General features: G+C 28.8%; 1 protein-coding gene across 1 annotated transcript; it reads right to left on the minus strand.

Annotated features, from left to right (window-relative positions):
- Positions 1-6,236: 6,236 nt before the first annotated feature.
- Positions 6,237-7,034, minus strand: LOC145095036 (uncharacterized). The gene has a single exon (XM_079032980.1). It carries the CDS (start codon positions 7,032-7,034, stop codon positions 6,237-6,239), a length of 798 nt encoding a protein of 265 aa, XP_078889106.1.
- Positions 7,035-18,013: the final 10,979 nt, after the last annotated feature.

Below are 18,013 nucleotides of genomic sequence, written 5' to 3' on the forward strand. Positions count from 1 at the left end.
TTTGGCCTTTAAACTTAGCAAACACAGAAAATGAAAGTATGCTGATATTGATTGTACATAAATGCTAATATATAACCACAAAAACAGATTTGGAATTTAGAATTAAAAAATTTTATAGTATAATTGTAGATGACATGGGTTAACACAAAATAAACATTGAATTAATAAAAATCAGGCTGGGTTTTTTTTTTGGTTTCTAAATAAAACCAATGCCAAATTGAAAAGTACAATTTTCCTTCTGTTTGATACTGTTTGGTTCCTTTTTTTGGTGGTTTTTTTCTCTGCTGGGACATTTTTTTTGTTTTTTAGTGGTTTTTTGTGTTTTTGTTTTCAGTTTGGATTTGCACTTTTTTTGTGTTTAAACCATACTGATGGCGATAGTTAAATATCTTACATTAAACCGAAAATAAACACACTAAATAGCGTACATGTATATACACTACAAAGAGAAAATAAAGGACCAAAATGCCCCCCACCAGTTGATCCAGTGGATAGAATGGATATTCCTGAAAAATCAGACGTAACAACGATTGATGAAGGATGAAAATGCCCTTGCCATCATTATAGTTTGATTAGCAATCAATCAATATATATATATATATATATATATATATATATATATATATATATATATATATATATATATATATATATGCAATAAAATTCGAAAAAATTAACAATTAAGGCATTGCACTTTTCATTTTTCAAGTTCATTTATACAATGAGCCTTGCTAGAAGTGGTGGACCTGGAGGTCAAAATCTCACCAAATAACATATTAAAATTTTTTATTCTTCTTCTTCTTATTGTTCTTGTTATACCAAGATTACCCTCCACCACTTAAATTACTTTGTTACAGTAAATACGAAAGTTGTTATGAGGTTTGAAAATTATACAAAAAATAAAAAAAATTCCATTCCTAAACTCTTTTTTTATTCACTTCAGGGGTAACATTGAGGATATATTTTTTTTTCTGTTTATACGACAGATCAATGATCATGGATGTCAAATGGAATAAACTCAATCTCAATCTTAAAGTTGTTTAAATCACAATTCTTAATTACATACTTAAAAAAACACACGTATACACATTAAGAAGCAGAAACACTTTTCGATTATGATTATCACACGCATACACATTGAGAAGCAGATACTACTGTGTAAAAAACAACACAGACATTAAAAAAAAAGAAGATTCAAATAATAAACAAACAATCTGAAAGTAGGCTTTTAATAAACTTACTGAACAACTCTTTTCTGTGATTGAGTGGACGATTTTCTTCTGTGATTGAGTGGTTGATTTTTGAGCGCGATGATTGAAAACGTTGGAAACCTGATGTACTAAAGAAACGATTGATATAATATGTTTGAAATATATATTGACCAGAATATGATTTCCATTGAATGCAATTGATAGCATAACTTATATAAAAGATCGGATACCATAATAAGATGCTATGAAGCGGGAATGTAATGAATTTTGGAGTTAATACGCACAACTGTTATGACCGAGTAATTTGAAAGAAAACAGGGCGTTGTGTTGTTTTGATATGTAGCTGAAACAAAGAAGGGATATAATAGGTATTTAACTTTGGAAAAATTCAGCTCTTTTCAATGGACACGTGGACTTTAGGTTTTGTTTATTAGATAGGGATATATATATATATATATATATATATATATATATATATATATATATATATATATATAATATGATCAAATAACAAGATAAATTATAAAGTAAAGAAAGAAATGAGAGTATAGAGAACTTTTATTCCAATGCTTGTGATGAAATCATCAAGTTTCTAATACATATGGCTCACTATTTATACTATCCAAATAAGATGAAAGATGAGCTATAATATGAATGCACATTATGATGGTGTATTATTACATTCATAAAACACATTGAAATGGTTGTTACTAATGCTAAATAATGATGGGGAGTTATGGGAGAAATGGAGAATCCAATGGTCATTCACAAACTAATATTTCATAACACTCCCCCTTGAATGACGATTATATCATGCCTCGTTAAAACCTTAATAGGTAAACCTCATGGGAAAAACCATTTATTAAGGAAAAAGAGTACATGATTAATAATAGATATTTGGAACAATTGCCTCGTTAAAAACCTTGCTAAGAAAACCCAGTGGGAAAAACATAGCTAAGGAAAAGAGTACAATATGTTTCCAACTCCCCCTGATCATCACATCACTTGATTTCCTTAAAGCGTCACATTCCAATATTTCGTACCATGTTTTCAAATTTGGATGTAGGGAGCGCTTTAGTGAACAAATCTTCCAAGTTGTTACTTAATTGAATTTTCTGGATGTTGATGCCACGCTCTTTTTGAAGATCATGAGTAAAAAAAAACTTTGGTGATATATGTTTGGTTCTGTCTCCTTTGATAAACCCTTCCTTGAATTGGGCTATACAAGCCACATTATCTTCATAAACTATGGTTGGAACGTTCCTGTTAGAAGTTAGACCACAACTCTCATGAATGTGATGAGTTAAATTTCTTAACCAAATACATTCACGACTTGCCTCATGAATTGCTATAATCTCTACATGGTTAGAAGAAGAAGCAACTAAAGTTTGTTTAACAGAATGCCAAGAAATTACGGTACCTCCACAAGTGAATAAATAACCTATTTGGGATCGAGCTTTGTGTGGATCAGACAAATATCCAGCATCTGCATAACCAATTAACTCCATATTTGATGAATTTGAATAATATAAGCCCATGTCCATTGTACCTCGAAGATATCGAAGAATGTGTTTGACTCCATTCCAATGTCTTCTTGTTGGGCAAGAACTATATCCTGCTAATAAGTTTACACAAAAGATATATCAAGTCTCGTATTATTAGCAAGATACATTAGTGCACCAATAGCACTAAGATATGGTACTTCGGGACCAATAAGTTTTTCATGTTTTTCACAAGGCCGAAATTGGTCCTTTTTGGCATCTAAATGCCTTACTACCATCGGGGTACTCAATGGATGTGAGTTATCCATATAAAACCTTTTAAGCACCTTTTCTAGATAACTAGATTGATGTACAAAAACTCCATTTTTGGTGTGCTCAATTTGAAGACCCAAACAAAATTTCGTTTTACCAAGATCTTTCATTTCGAATTTTTCTTTCAAACAAGAAGTGACATTTTCCAATTCTCCAGGAGTTCCAATTATGTTCAAATCATCTACATAAACATCAATTATCACAAATTCTGATCTGGATCTTTTTATGAATACACATGGGCTTAATGGATCATTTTTATAGCCCTCTTTTAAAAGAAATGTACTTAAACAATTGAACCACATACGGCTAGATTGTTTCAATCTGTACAAAGATTTATTTAATTTTACCGAATATACTTCACGAGAATTAGGAGTTTGTGCTTCTGGCACCTTAAACCCTTCTGGGATTTTCATATAAGTATCATTCTCAAGTGAACCATATAAATAGGCGGTAAGTACATCCATCAGACTCATCTCCAATTTTTCATGCGTTGCCAGACTTATTAGATAACGGAATGTAATTGCATCAACCACAGGAGAGTATGTTTCTTCATAATCAATTTCGGTCCTTTGGGTAAAACCTTGTGCAACAAGTCTTGCTTTATATCTCATAACTTCATTCTTCTCGTTTCTTTTGCGCACAAATACCCATTTATGTCCCACTGATGTTACTCCGTTTGGTGTACGGACTACAGGTCCAAAAACTTTTCGTTGAGTAAGAGAATTAAGCTCTTTGTTGATTGCATCTTTCCATTTTGGCCAATCTTTTCTATTTCAACATTCATCTATAGATTTAGGTTCAAGATCCTCATTTTCTTCCATAATATCGCACGCAACATGATATGAAAAATTATCGTCTACGTCTATCTTATTTCGGTTCCATCTTATTCCTATCATGACATAATTTATTGAGATCTCTTCATTTTCATAATTTTCAGGTACCCCGGTTTCTTTTGTTATGTCGTTGGGCTCTTTTGGAGCTTCATTAATCTTTTCAAAAGATTCCGTTTTCTCTTTTGGACCATCAATTATATTTGCTCCCTTTCGTTTTCGAGGATTTTTATCTTTGGAACCGGTTGGTCTTCCACGCTTCAGGCGTGACTTTGATTCATTTGTAGTTGTATTTTTTCCTTCTGGGATATCAATTCTAACTGGAGCATTTACAGCTGGTAAATGAGACTTTGTTACTCTCTTAGGGTCAGTAAATGCATCTGGCAATTGATTTGCTATATTTTGTAAATGAATTATCTTTTTCACTTCAAGTTCACATTGACTTGAACGAGGATCTAAAACTGAAAGTGATAATTCATTCCAAGAGATTTTGTTCTCCAGCTTCTTTATTTCTACCCCTAATGTTGGAAAAACTAATTCATCAAAATGACAATCGTCAAATCTAGCTGTAAATAAATCTCCAGTTGATGGTTCTAAATATTTTACTATAGATGGAGATTCGTATCCAACATAAATTCCCATTCTTCTTTGAGGACCCACTTTTGTGCGGTGAGGTGGAGAAATGGGTACATAAATTGCACATTCAAACGTCCTTAGATGGGAAATATTTGGTACATGGCTGCAAACCAATTGAATAAGGGAGAACTTATGATAACTAGTTGGCCTGATTCGTATAAGTGATGCCGCATGTAAAATTGCATGCGTCGATGTAGGAAGTTTAGAATGCATTAGTAATGGTCTTGCAATTAATTGAAGGCATTTAATTGATGACTCAGCTAAACCATTTTGTGTATGAACATACGCAACAGGATGTTCAATAGTTATCCCAATCGACATGCAATAGTCATTAAAAGCTTGTGATGTAAATTCTCCAGCATTATCAAGTCGAATTTTCTTAATTGGGTAATCCGGAAAATGTGCCCTTAGGCGGATTATTTGTGCTAGTAATCTTGCGAAAGCGAGATTACGGCTAGATAATAAGCACACGTGTGACCATCTAGTTGACGTGTCAATTAAGACCATAAAATATCTAAATGGTCCACATGGTGGATGAATTGGTCCACATATATCCCCTTGAATTCTTTCTAAAAAACTAGGACTTTCATACCCAAATTTATTCAATGATGGACGGGAAATTAATTTTCCTTGAGAACATGCAACACAAGACAATTCATTAGCTGGAAAAATCTTCTGGTTTTTCAAGGAATGACCACTTGAACTTTCAATTATTTTGCGCATCATAATTGATCCGGGATGGCCCAACCGGTCATGCCAAACTTTGTAGATGTTATCATACCTTTTATTTTCAATAGCATGAGATTCAATCATTCTAATATTTATATAATACAATCCGGAGGACAATACATGTAATTTTTCCAAAAGACATTTCTTACCCGATATCATTTTTGTAATATTGAGATACTTTTTATCACCATCATTGGTTGTTTCAACATGATATCCGTTGGACCGAATATCTTTAAAACTTAATAAATTTCTTGGTGATTTTGATGAAAATAATGCATCTCCAATTGTAATTATTGTCCCTTGTGGTAATATGATATTCGCTCTTCCGGAGCCTTCAATCACTTTTGCACTACACATTATTGTATTAACATTTGCTTCTCCAATTGATAAGCAAGCAAAATATTTTTCATTATTAAAAATGCTATGTGTTGTTGCACTGTCTGCAAGACATATATATCTTCCTCATTTCTTTTGTGAATATCCATATATCTCTTCAAAATAAAAATATATAATAAAAATAATAAGAAATAAGAAATATTCAACTTAGAGAAATAAAGTCATATATTATTATTTTGAGAGGAATCATCGAGATCTCTTCTCATGAAACGACTATGACATAAAAATCATAAAAGACATTAAACAAAACTACATATTATTCTTGACCATGACAATGACTCTAAACAAACATAATGCAAAAATAAAATGATACTAGAAAACCAACAATTTCATGATATCGCATATCCATCTCCTTTTATGGGAAAAATTGGGTACTTTCATCACCATCCATAACACCGTTTGTCCCTTCCGTGTAGGCAAGATAATCGGCGACATCCAAATGTCCCATTTCTAGTTGATCTTCGGAAAAATAATTTTGAACAAAATATGTTTCCGCATTTTTTTCCTTCTTTATATTTTAGAGAAGCTTGATAAAGATCAACAAAATGCTTTGGAGTGCGACATGTACGCAACCAATGACCGGTCATTCCACATCAGTGACAAACATTTTCAACTTTCTTTTAGCCTTGACCACTTTTATCATTAGGGTGTGGGTTTTTGTTACTTTCCCACTTATGGTGGTTACTTATATTACTATAATTATTGTTGGGACCATTATTATGACGGCCTCCACTACGTCCACGACCTTGACCACGACCACGACCACGACCACGGTTAGACCCACGACCGTTATAATTAGATGATGTCGCATTCACTTCAGGGAATGGACTAGAACCGGTCGGACGTGATTGGTGATTTTTCATTAAGAGCTCATTATTTTGTTCAGCCACAAGAAGACATGAGATTAATTCACAATATTTTTTAAAACCTTTCTCACGATATTGCTGCTGCAGGAGCATGTTAGTGGCATGAAAAGTAGAGAAGGTTTTCTCTAGCATGTCTTCATCAGTTATAGTCTCACCACATAGTTTTAGTTGGGAAGTAATTTTGAACATGGCTGAATTATACTCACTCACAGATTTAAAATCTTGTAGCCGAAGGTGTAACCAATCAAAATGAGCTCTAGGAAGTATCACCGTTTTTTGATGATCATACCTCTCTTTCAGATTATTCCAAAGATCAGCTGGATCTTTGACAGTGAGATATTTAGCTTTTAATCCTTCATCGAGATGGTGGCAAAGGAACATCATCGCCTTAGCCTTATCTTGGCTTGATGCTTCATTTAAAGGATTTACATCCTTTATGGTGTTTCCAAGACCCATAGCATCAAGGTGGATTTCAGCATCAAGGATCCATGATAAATAATTTTTTCCACTAATGTCAAGAGCTACAAACTCAAGTTTGCTAAGGTTTGCCATAGTGAAAGTACTAATCAAAATAAAGAGTTGTATATTAGAGGATTGTTAGTTAAGAAGTATCATGAAATTACTTGTGAGCATTATATAACTTGTGAGCACTATACATATGAACTTTGAAAAAAAAATTATATATATACCTGACAACGACAAGATCGACAAGAATTTGGAACTCTATGGTAGAGCTTCATGCTGATAACGTATTATAAAATATGATCAAATAACAAGATAAATTATAAAGTAAAGAACGAAATGAGTATAGAGAACTTTTATTCCAATATTTGTGATGAAATCATCAAGTTTCTAATACATATGGCTCACTATTTATATTATCCAAATAAGATGAAAGATGAGCTATAATATGAATGCACATTATGATGGTGTATTATTACATTCATAAAACACAATGAAATGGTTGTTACTAATGCTAAATAATGATGGGGAGTTATGGAAGAAATGGAGAATCCAATGGTCATTCACAAACTAATATTACATGTAATATATATATATATATATATATATATATATATATATATATATATATATATATATATATATATATATATATATATATAGGTTCAAATGTTTCTCACATCTATTGTGTGCTAGAATGCACCAATAGAAATTTAGTGATAATTGCGTGTATATTAAATGTTATCCATACTTATAACTCATTTTTATATTTTTATGGAAACTAATTAAATTCGTCATTAATGTCAACAATAATATTCTTTCAGAATCAATTCATATCTGGAAGAATGAGAGTGTATTCCAGCAGTATTAGTAGAATACACTATCGTTCTTCATATTCAATGGAACTTTATTGTATTTTAAGTGAGTGAGTCCTGAAACAAAATACGAACTTATATATAAAAAGCTAGATGCGAATTCATTCTGAAAGAATGTTATTGCTGACATTAATGATGGATTTAATTATTTTTCATAAAAAGAGAATTATAATTATAGATATCATTTAATATACATATAATTATGGAAATCATTTAATATCTATATTTATTTAATTAAATAATTATTTAATTCACTAAATTCTTATTGGTGCATTTTAGCACACAATAAATGTAAGAAACAAAATAACCTAGCCTTATATATATATATATATATATATATATATATATATATATATATATATATATATAGGAGTATGATCAAATAAGAACACCAAAAAGGTTGAGAACGCGAGAACAAAGTATATTTATTTGTGATTCCATGTATTCATTTGTGGAAAAATGAAATTAAAGGCGTGAAAATTTATCATTTCTCCACAAATGAATACATGAAATCACAAATGAATATATTTTGTTCTCGCTTTCTCAACCTTTATATATATATATATATATATATATATATATATATATATATATATATAGAGAGAGAGAGAGAGAGAGAGAGAGAAAAAAAAAGAGGTTCATTTGAGACCACCTATATTTTGTGAGATATGGGGACCAAATCTTAGCCTTTCATCAAATTTTTATCTTGCGGCTTATAAAAATGGGGATTAACACTAATTAGTCTAACTGATTAGTTAATTAGGGGCAGATTAGTCACTAATTTAAATATAACATCACTACCAGATCTGATACACAATTAGCATCATATTCACGTCATCTTCAATAACATCTTCATCTACTCCGATTGTTATACAAAGATTATCGCTCTTATGTGATCAATATTCCTTAATCTTCTCATGTAATCAATCTTCATTCTCCTTAAATCATCACTTATTTCAACCATATCATCCTCTAATTTTTTAGATTGATTGATCGAAGAATGATTGTATCCTATCTAAATCATAGCTTCTAAATTCATGATTTTTGTATTTTTCGAGTTCATCTTCTTCATTCTTCTACATCTGCAATTGATAATCGAATTGTTGGGGTTGATTTCCATCTATCGCCATCTGGGGGTGATCATCAGATAGAGGTTATTTTCAACAATCATTTTTCTACATCTGCAATTGATAATCGAATTGATTGGGGTCGATTTTTAGCACCATAATCATCCATTTTCAACAAAAGGGTTAGTTTTTCTTCGTTGATCGTCAATTTCAACAATTCTTCATCAAATCACATTTGTTTAGCTATTTTAGATCTATTTTGAGCACTTTCAATATTCGATTTCTATTTATCAGATTTATGTTTTGTACAATTTGTCAAAGTTTGACTTTGAGCATTTTTAATGTTTGATTTTTAACACTTTTCAGGCAATGTGTTTTGTAAAATTGACAAGGTATTTACAAAGTAATTATTGTTATTCAACAAATTCACTTAAATTATACAAGCATTCTACCTGTTTGATGAAAGTCCTCAATGAAAAAAGAGTCATATGTATCACCCCTTCTCATGACTAGATTCTTCTTTAAGAATATGAGTATATTTCCAAAATATGAGTCACAATTAGTAAAAAATAATGCAATGTTGATTACCTTTATTAAATTTAGCATAGTTTTGTTAAAAGTAACTTTTTCACTTATTCAAACACATAATGTTGGAGGTCTATTCAACATAGTTTGGTTTGGATATCTTCTTGTTAGCTTGCAGAAAAAGGGTTATACTAAAGAAAATATTGGATTCTCTTATATTTGTTTCTTGAATATGATCCTTACTATAATTGTGTAAAAAAAGTTTCTTCGAACACAAAAGGTTTGAGATGTCTCTTTGAACAATATTGACTGCTCTTATTGATGTGTAGTAAGTGGTTGTACTTAAGAAACGATCATTAGATTCAAAGTATTTTTCTTATAAATGTTTGCATTATGTGTTTTATGATCAATTACATTACATACTACATTATTATGTTGTATCATTAATTACATTACTATAGTGTGTTGACTTCAATTTGAAATATTTGTATAAACCATACTTTATTCTAATAATTCTTTCATTTTTTGTTGCAGGTAATTTTAGTTAATGAATCCCTACTTGAATATTTCAATTTAGAAGTTTTTAACAAGTGCTCAGATGAATAAATATTTAATACATCTTACAAGCATGTGATAGATTTTTTAAGGTTTTTGGTATTATGTTATCTGACTATAATTTTGAAGAATCTTATTCAAGTATTGAATTCATTTCAACTAATGATTCTTTTGTTTGGATTCCGAATATTCTAGTTTGATTTTTTGTTGTTGAAATAATCAACTAGTTTGATTCAACATATATTATATATTGTGTTGTTACATTTCTAACTTTGTCATATTACATGTCTAATATTATTATGTTAGTGTTTAATATTCTAAAATCATGTTTTGTACATGTAGTTCTTTATAACTGAAATGTTATGGATATACTTTATAAATCATAATCCATGTTAAGTTTTAATCACTTTGTAAAAATGTATTATTTTTATTCAAGTTTGTTTTTTGTTGTTGAAATAATCAACAACTGTTATGACACTAAGTTTTTTGTAATATTATAATTTTAATGTTAAGAGAAGTATTTTATAAACGCTATTTTTACTTGTAAAATACCTTGTAACACTAATGTTTATCAATGACAAGATTTGTAAGTTAGAATATCATTCTATTATTCTATATTCAGAATAAATAACATTGTTATATATCACTACTAATGAATATAATTCAAATATGCCAATGTACTTAACTAGAACAATACTCTATTAGAATATTTTTCATATAACTTATTTGGTTTCCTATAGATTATTGTATATATTCTTGTAACATTATAAATTGTAAATTCAAAATATTACATAATGATATCATAATATTACATATAATATTAGAATCTTACATATTGTAAGTTAATTATACATATTATAACATAATTTCATAATATTACATATTAACAACACAATATTAATTATTGAATGATAAGAATTTCTAGAATAATATCATACCAATGAGTATTCAAAAAAACCTAAATTTAATTACGCATTATTGCATTAGAATATTCAACTTATAACTTAGAAAATAATAGACCATTATTCTATTGAAATATTCTACATATAGATTATGAAAACATACAACGTATAACATTATTATATTATAATAAAATATACTACATATAGATTATGAAACCATACAACATATAACATTATTCTATTAGAATATTCTATACGTGTATATCGTTTTCATGTAACAAATCAATTTTTCAATCGAAAACCTACAACATTATTCGAAAACATACAACATATAAGATTATTATATAAGAATATTCTAAATATACACAATTTTTTCATGTAAATAAATTAATTTATTTAACAAAAAAACATAGAATATTATTTTATTATTTTATTAACATCATACATCATAAACTGCAACATTCTAATAATTTTAAACATCATACTCTCTACTTATAAAATTTAGATTGACTTATGACGTAAATTGTAAACAAGACAGAAACATCAATTTATGATAACAAACAACACATAACATTATTCTATTAGAGTATTATACATATACTTACTATAACAGAAAACATAAATTATTATTCTAATAGAATATTTTACGTACAACGTTTAATTTTAAACTCATCTAATATGTGAAGGATATTACTATCATTACATTACATAAATTATTCTTTAACATATAACTATTGTCCAACCAAAATTTTGTTTTATTAAACTTTCACTTTTCTTCAAACCTTCAAACCATAACTATTGTTTATCAAACATTCAACCATACATATTTTTCAAAATATAGAAAATATAGCCAACATTCAAAGAGAATAATACTCCTAATAACAATTAAACTCTTGCAAATATTTTATCAAGTCGATCAACAATCCTCATTCCCTTGCATCCCTTCTTGCACCATGTTAAGATGTTTTCCTCAATTATATTTTGCAAACTCCATAGATTGTTCAATTAGTGCATATGCAGGTTAGCATTTAGTTTGCCTGCATCATGAAAAGTAAAATCAATGTAATCAAATATTTATCAGAACAAAATATCCATAATATACAAACTACATGCAACTAATACCAAACATAAAAAATTTGTAACATTATAAAATAATTAACAATAGAATTTTATTCTAAATTTTTTAGCATAAAAGTAATAACTTAAAAAGTCTAATGAAATCATAAACAACAAGTGTGAATATTAGAACACTTTTGTTGATTTTGAGTTTTCATAATAACTCAAAATCTATAATCATGACAGTTTTAAGTTACCTATAGAGTTAAGATCTAGATGCAAATATGTTGATGATTTCACATATTCTACATAAATCAAGGTTTAAATGACATGTTGTGTAATACTATATTCCATTACATTATGACTTTTAGAGATAACTCTATAGTAAAATATCTCACTTAAAATACATGGTGGAAGATACATAATGATTTTGGCTAAAACCAATAGTATAATTAGAATATAGAGTTCTATAAAATATTTCATACATGAATACATTAACGCAAAATCATAAAGAAAGATAAATTTGATGATTACAACACATTAACTCAAAATCACACGCTAAGATAAAACCATAAAGAGATTATAGTATTATACGTTACCTAATAATAACTCTAGATGCAAAATTTAAATCTGAAACTTGATCTGATTTCAGAATCAGAATCACAAGGTTGAAAACCCAAATGAGAAGGAATAAGAAATTATGTTAAATCAAAGTGCCTAGAATATTTATTTATTAAACCTTATTTTAATGTGTGTATATTACATTATCTATTTAATCAACATAATAACATTAGAACTCAAGTTTTACTAATCATAATACTTAGAATATTACATACTTTAAATCAGAATATGACATATAATTTCAGAATATATGACATTGTTTCATTATTTTGACTGAAAACTATACTATAATTAGAACATATAGTTTTATAGAATATTTCATAGGTGTATACATTAACTCAAAATCATGCAGAGAGATAAATTCGACGATTATAACACATTAACTCAAAATCACATGCTAAGATAAAATAGTGAAGAGATAGCTCTAGATGCAAATTTTGAATCCAATTATTTAGAATAAGCCATTTGCTAGAATAATAAGCTTCAGTTTCTTTTATTTAGGAATGGTTGTTGACCCGAAATTTGATATGGTTTCAGAATCATAATCATAAAGTTGAAAATCCAAATGAGAAGGAATAAGAAATTGTGTTAAATCAGAATGTCTAGATATTTATGTATTAAATCTTATTTCAATGTATGCGTACTGCGTTATCTATTTAAACTCAAAACTAATCAACATACTTAGAATATTACATATTTTAAATCAGAATATGACACATAAATTCAGAATATATGGAATTGCTTCATCATTAACCAAGTACTATCACAATACTTCACAAAAAGGTTCAAAGCAAAGTTGTTTCCAATAAAACAAGAATGTATAAGATCAGATATTACACATCATTTTAACAAAGATGATACAAGAAAGTTGTTTCCAACATAATTTTAATGTTTAAAGCTGTAATGTGACACATAGTTTCATAATATTTCACATTATCTTATAGTGAAAGGTTTAAAGAAAGTAGTTTCTAACAAATGAACATCCAAAATCTAAAAGGGAAGCAAGATCTGACTTATCTAACCATAATATGTATAATATCAAGTTATCTAGCATAAAATTACTTAACTTTCACCATACCATCAAAATTAATCAAACAAAATAACACCTAAAATCAAATTATATTAAAATTACATGCATTCTGACTATGACTAGGTTGAACCATCGATAATATATGATGAAGGTGCGATTTCTAGTGTTTTTCATTGCTAAAACTCGAATAAGAGGCTATGGTTTTTCACAAGATCCTCTAATTAATCAATCAAAATAACACCTAAATCAAATTATATTTTAAAATACCCGCAATCTGAATATAATTTAGTTGAACCATCGATAATTTATGATGAAGCTGCGATTTCTAATGTTTTTCGCAGCTAAAACTCGAATAAGAGGCTAGAGTTTTTCAATCCTATGGTTTTGTCGATGCTAGGGGTTTTCTGAGTACTGATCCATTCGTTTTCTTGATGATGAGTGTGATTATTAGGGGATTTTGTTGAAAATCTATGGAATGAAGATTGATGAATGATTTTGATCGAGAAGAATTTTAAGGGGAGAAGGATATTAACGAACTCAAAGAAATTGGGGAGAAGAAGGAAGTGAACGGTAAAGTGATCAGATCCAATCTATTGAGTGAAAAGTACAACTCTACCCCTCTGTGTATTTCAATTAAACATGGATTTCAAGATAATTTCAATTTTGCCACTGCCTCCATCAAATTTTCTATTTTAATCTCCACCCTCTTTTTTTCTTAATCAATGGTCATTAATTGGTCCCATCGTCTCACAAAATCATCTTGTCTCACATGAAACCAACCATATACATATATATATATATATATATATATATATATATATATATATATATATATAGAGAGAGAGAGAGAGAGAGAGTTAGGTTCAAATGTTTTCACTATCTATTGTGTGTCCGTATGATTGATTCTGGACCAATCATTTTAGTTATTTTAAGAAAGTAATTAATGCATATTAAATGCTGAAGATGTAATTAATACCTATTATATCTTCAACATATAATATGCATTAATTACTTTCTTAAAATAACTAAAATGATTGGTCCAGAATCAATCATACGGGCACACAATAGATAGTGAAAACAAAATAACCTAACCCTATATATATATATATATATATATATATATATATATATATATATATATATATATATATATATATATATTAAAGCAGAAACCTAATTACATCACCTAAAACAACTGACCCCTTCAATGTTTTTCATTGATTATTTTAAACCACTGGATCAATTTTGCTGATGCCATCGTAACAAAAGGGAACTACAAATACGCATTTGTTATCGTTTATAACCATTTTTCCTCCAAACTAGGGATTTCTCTCTCCGATTAAGATAATATCAAGAGCCGATGATCTCTCCAATTTCTATACATGTTCTTTCTCCTCAAGAGCCAATGATCTCTCCAATTTTTATCCATGTTCTTCTCCATCAATGCATCTCCTGCATCATGTTTGTCACCAACAACTTGAAATTGAGATTCACTACTAAAGAGTATTCCCATTGCACTTTTCTTCTTCGCAAGGTATTTGAGTTTTTATGAATCTGCAACTGGTTTCTTTTTTGATTATTCTAACGGGAATTTTGATTTGAATCACACTTATTTGGATTTTAGGTTTATATTATGCGTATCCAATTTATGTTTCTACCTATGGTTTTTTAGTAATCAAATCGAAATGGTATTGATTCGTTCTGGATTTGACTGTGATGAACGAAATCAAACAGGCTGTTGGATGTGAAGCAAAGTGTAAACAAAGATAGGAAGACAGTCCTCTTGGGTGAAAATTCCTAAAAAAGTACCATTTTGATTGACAAAATGGTTAAAATTCTTTAAAAAAATTAATTTGAAGATTGCTAAATAACTTGTTTCATTTCAGATATTGACCCTTTGGTATAGAGCTCCAGAAGTCCTTTTGGGTGCTACTCATTATTCAACAGCTATTGACATATGGTCTGTTGGCTGCATATTTGGTACTCATTCTTTCTGAATTAATTAAGTCTGATATGTATTAAGTCAAAAAAACACTAATGTGGTCTTCAAATTTGAAGATAGCAGTAGTCATAACACAATCGATGATATTGTTACCACCTATGCATATTATGATTATACTTTTGGATTCATCCAACATTGCAATCTTACTGATTTGGACGTACTAATGTTGATTTCTACTACCAAAGTTTCTTATAATTCGTCAACATTTAGGATCTTTACCCTAATTAAAAGAAAAATTTTGCTTGGAATCATATTTATTAGTTCTGTTTTGCAGCATGATACAATTATATTTCAACTTTTTTTAAAAGTATATACACATTATATCATCCTACTTTGCATATCTGAAATAGGATCCCAATATTTGACTTTACTTGTTAGACTTTAGCCAAAAAGTTACTTCTTCATCCCTTAATCTTTGGCTTAAGCCACTGAGTTTGTTATTCCACAAACAAGATTTTATAACAATAGTTTTTTTTAATTGTTTGTAACAAACTATGTTGACCACGTTTATTATTTTCAATTTGTTTTAAGTTTAAATAACAAACTATGTTGATCAAGTCTATTATTGTCAATTTATTTTAAGTTTAAAGGTAATCTCCTTAATCTTTGGCTTAAGACACTAAGTTTGTTATTCCACAAACAAGATTTTATAACAATATTTTTTTTATTGTTCGAAACAAACTATGTTGACCAAGTCCATTATTGTCAGTTTGTTTTAAACTTAAATAACAAACTATGTTGATCAAGTCTATTATTGTCAATTTGTTTTAAGTTTAAAGGTAATTTCCTTATGCCCAGGGGTATAACTGTCAAGACGAGCACATACTCTACAAATTTTAATTTCTTTCATGAATCTTATATTCTTATTTATGCAGATTATCATTCCAATTATACCGTCAATCACAAACACTTTCAAAAATAATTATATGTATATTTATCACGTTTCAATACATAGAATCCAAAAATTTATGATTAAATTGTTTAATAATGAAATATTATCTTTAAATCTTTTCAAATTCATGTACCATTATCAATTTCAAATCCGACTATTTAATTATATCTTATTTATTATGGATGTAAATCATATATTTTTTTATAACTATGTTAACTTAATATAATATCAGGACTCATGTTTTCCAATTATACCCTTTTCCATATTTTGTTATGATATATAGATATAGATATCTTATAAAATCATTGTTTACCATTCTATATATCCTTATTAACCCTATATAATATTAGGTATGATACAAATCACGAAAAAAATTGTTTCTTCAATATCTCAATCACGAAAAAAATTGTTTCTTCAACCTCACTTTATATTTGTTGCTGCCTACTTCCATCATTCATCATCCATAACCGGTTTCATTATCCTCTGCAATGTTTGTTTTTGTTATTATATTATGAATCATGTATGGAATGGTGTTTTGAATATGTTTATCATGTACGCAAACTGCTTTATTTTTTCCTTTCTTTCGTGTTAAAATATTTAATAATTCTAACTCTTATTAATTCACATTCTGTCATCGAACTTCCTTTGCTGAATGCTATTTGATTTTCGTCGTTATTGAATTGAAAACTGTTTTTTTTTCCAGAACCAAGCGATTATGTACAGAAGGAGTTATCAACTCCATGGATGACGCCATCAATGGCGACATGATGATTGAAGAGGAGCCATCAATTCTAGAGGCTCAAACATTTTCTGTTGTTGAAGACCCGAAGTCGTAGAAGTCGTATTCCGTATCTCCAGTTGCCGACCACTAAGAAACTGAATTGGTAAGACTCTAACTAATTTTTTTTTGAAGAAACTAAATAAGCACACCACGTGTTCGATAAAATGCATAGTTGAAATCTGGGTATTTGTAACTGGAAAACAAAAGATTTTTTATGTGATGTAGTAACTTGTGCTTAACTTAGAAATTATTTACCTCAATCCTGAAAATAGATTTTACATCTAATTGCTTTTTGATTCTGATTTTGGAACACAATCATCAATTTTTTAACCAATAGATAAGTATATATGTTTATGCATTCTATGTATCCTGCAATTTCAATTTCATCGTCCTTTTTTTTATTTAGAGTGTTAGGTTTTTTTAATGCATCTTAATGTCGATCATTCTGCTTGAATGGAATATAGAGTTCTAATTTTTTCAGAATAGAATCTTGAATTCCTTGTCAATTTAAGCAGTGAATTACCGTAACCAATTCTGTTAGAATAAAATTGGTTTCTATTCTTGTTATTGGTCTCGATTCTTATAGACTGACATTCTAAATAATGAAACATTACATTCTTTCAGAATAATATACATTGCAAGTTTAGGGATGATTGTTAATGTTGGTTTGTAGAAATTATAGTTATATTCGATTTGAATGTATATCACATTCTATTAGAATTCATTGTTTTATTCTATTAAATGCACTAAATTTTTTAAAATT

This window comes from Lactuca serriola, chromosome 3 (assembly GCF_051521515.1).
Source record: "Lactuca serriola cultivar US96UC23 chromosome 3, Lser_US96UC23_V15, whole genome shotgun sequence".
Classification (NCBI taxonomy): Eukaryota; Viridiplantae; Streptophyta; class Magnoliopsida; order Asterales; family Asteraceae; genus Lactuca; species Lactuca serriola.

What these genes read in the sequence shown, in the direction of transcription:
- LOC145095036 (XM_079032980.1), bottom strand. Translation starts at nt 7,034, where the DNA reads ATGGCAAACCTTAGCAAACTTGAGTTTGTAGCTCTTGACATTAGTGGA.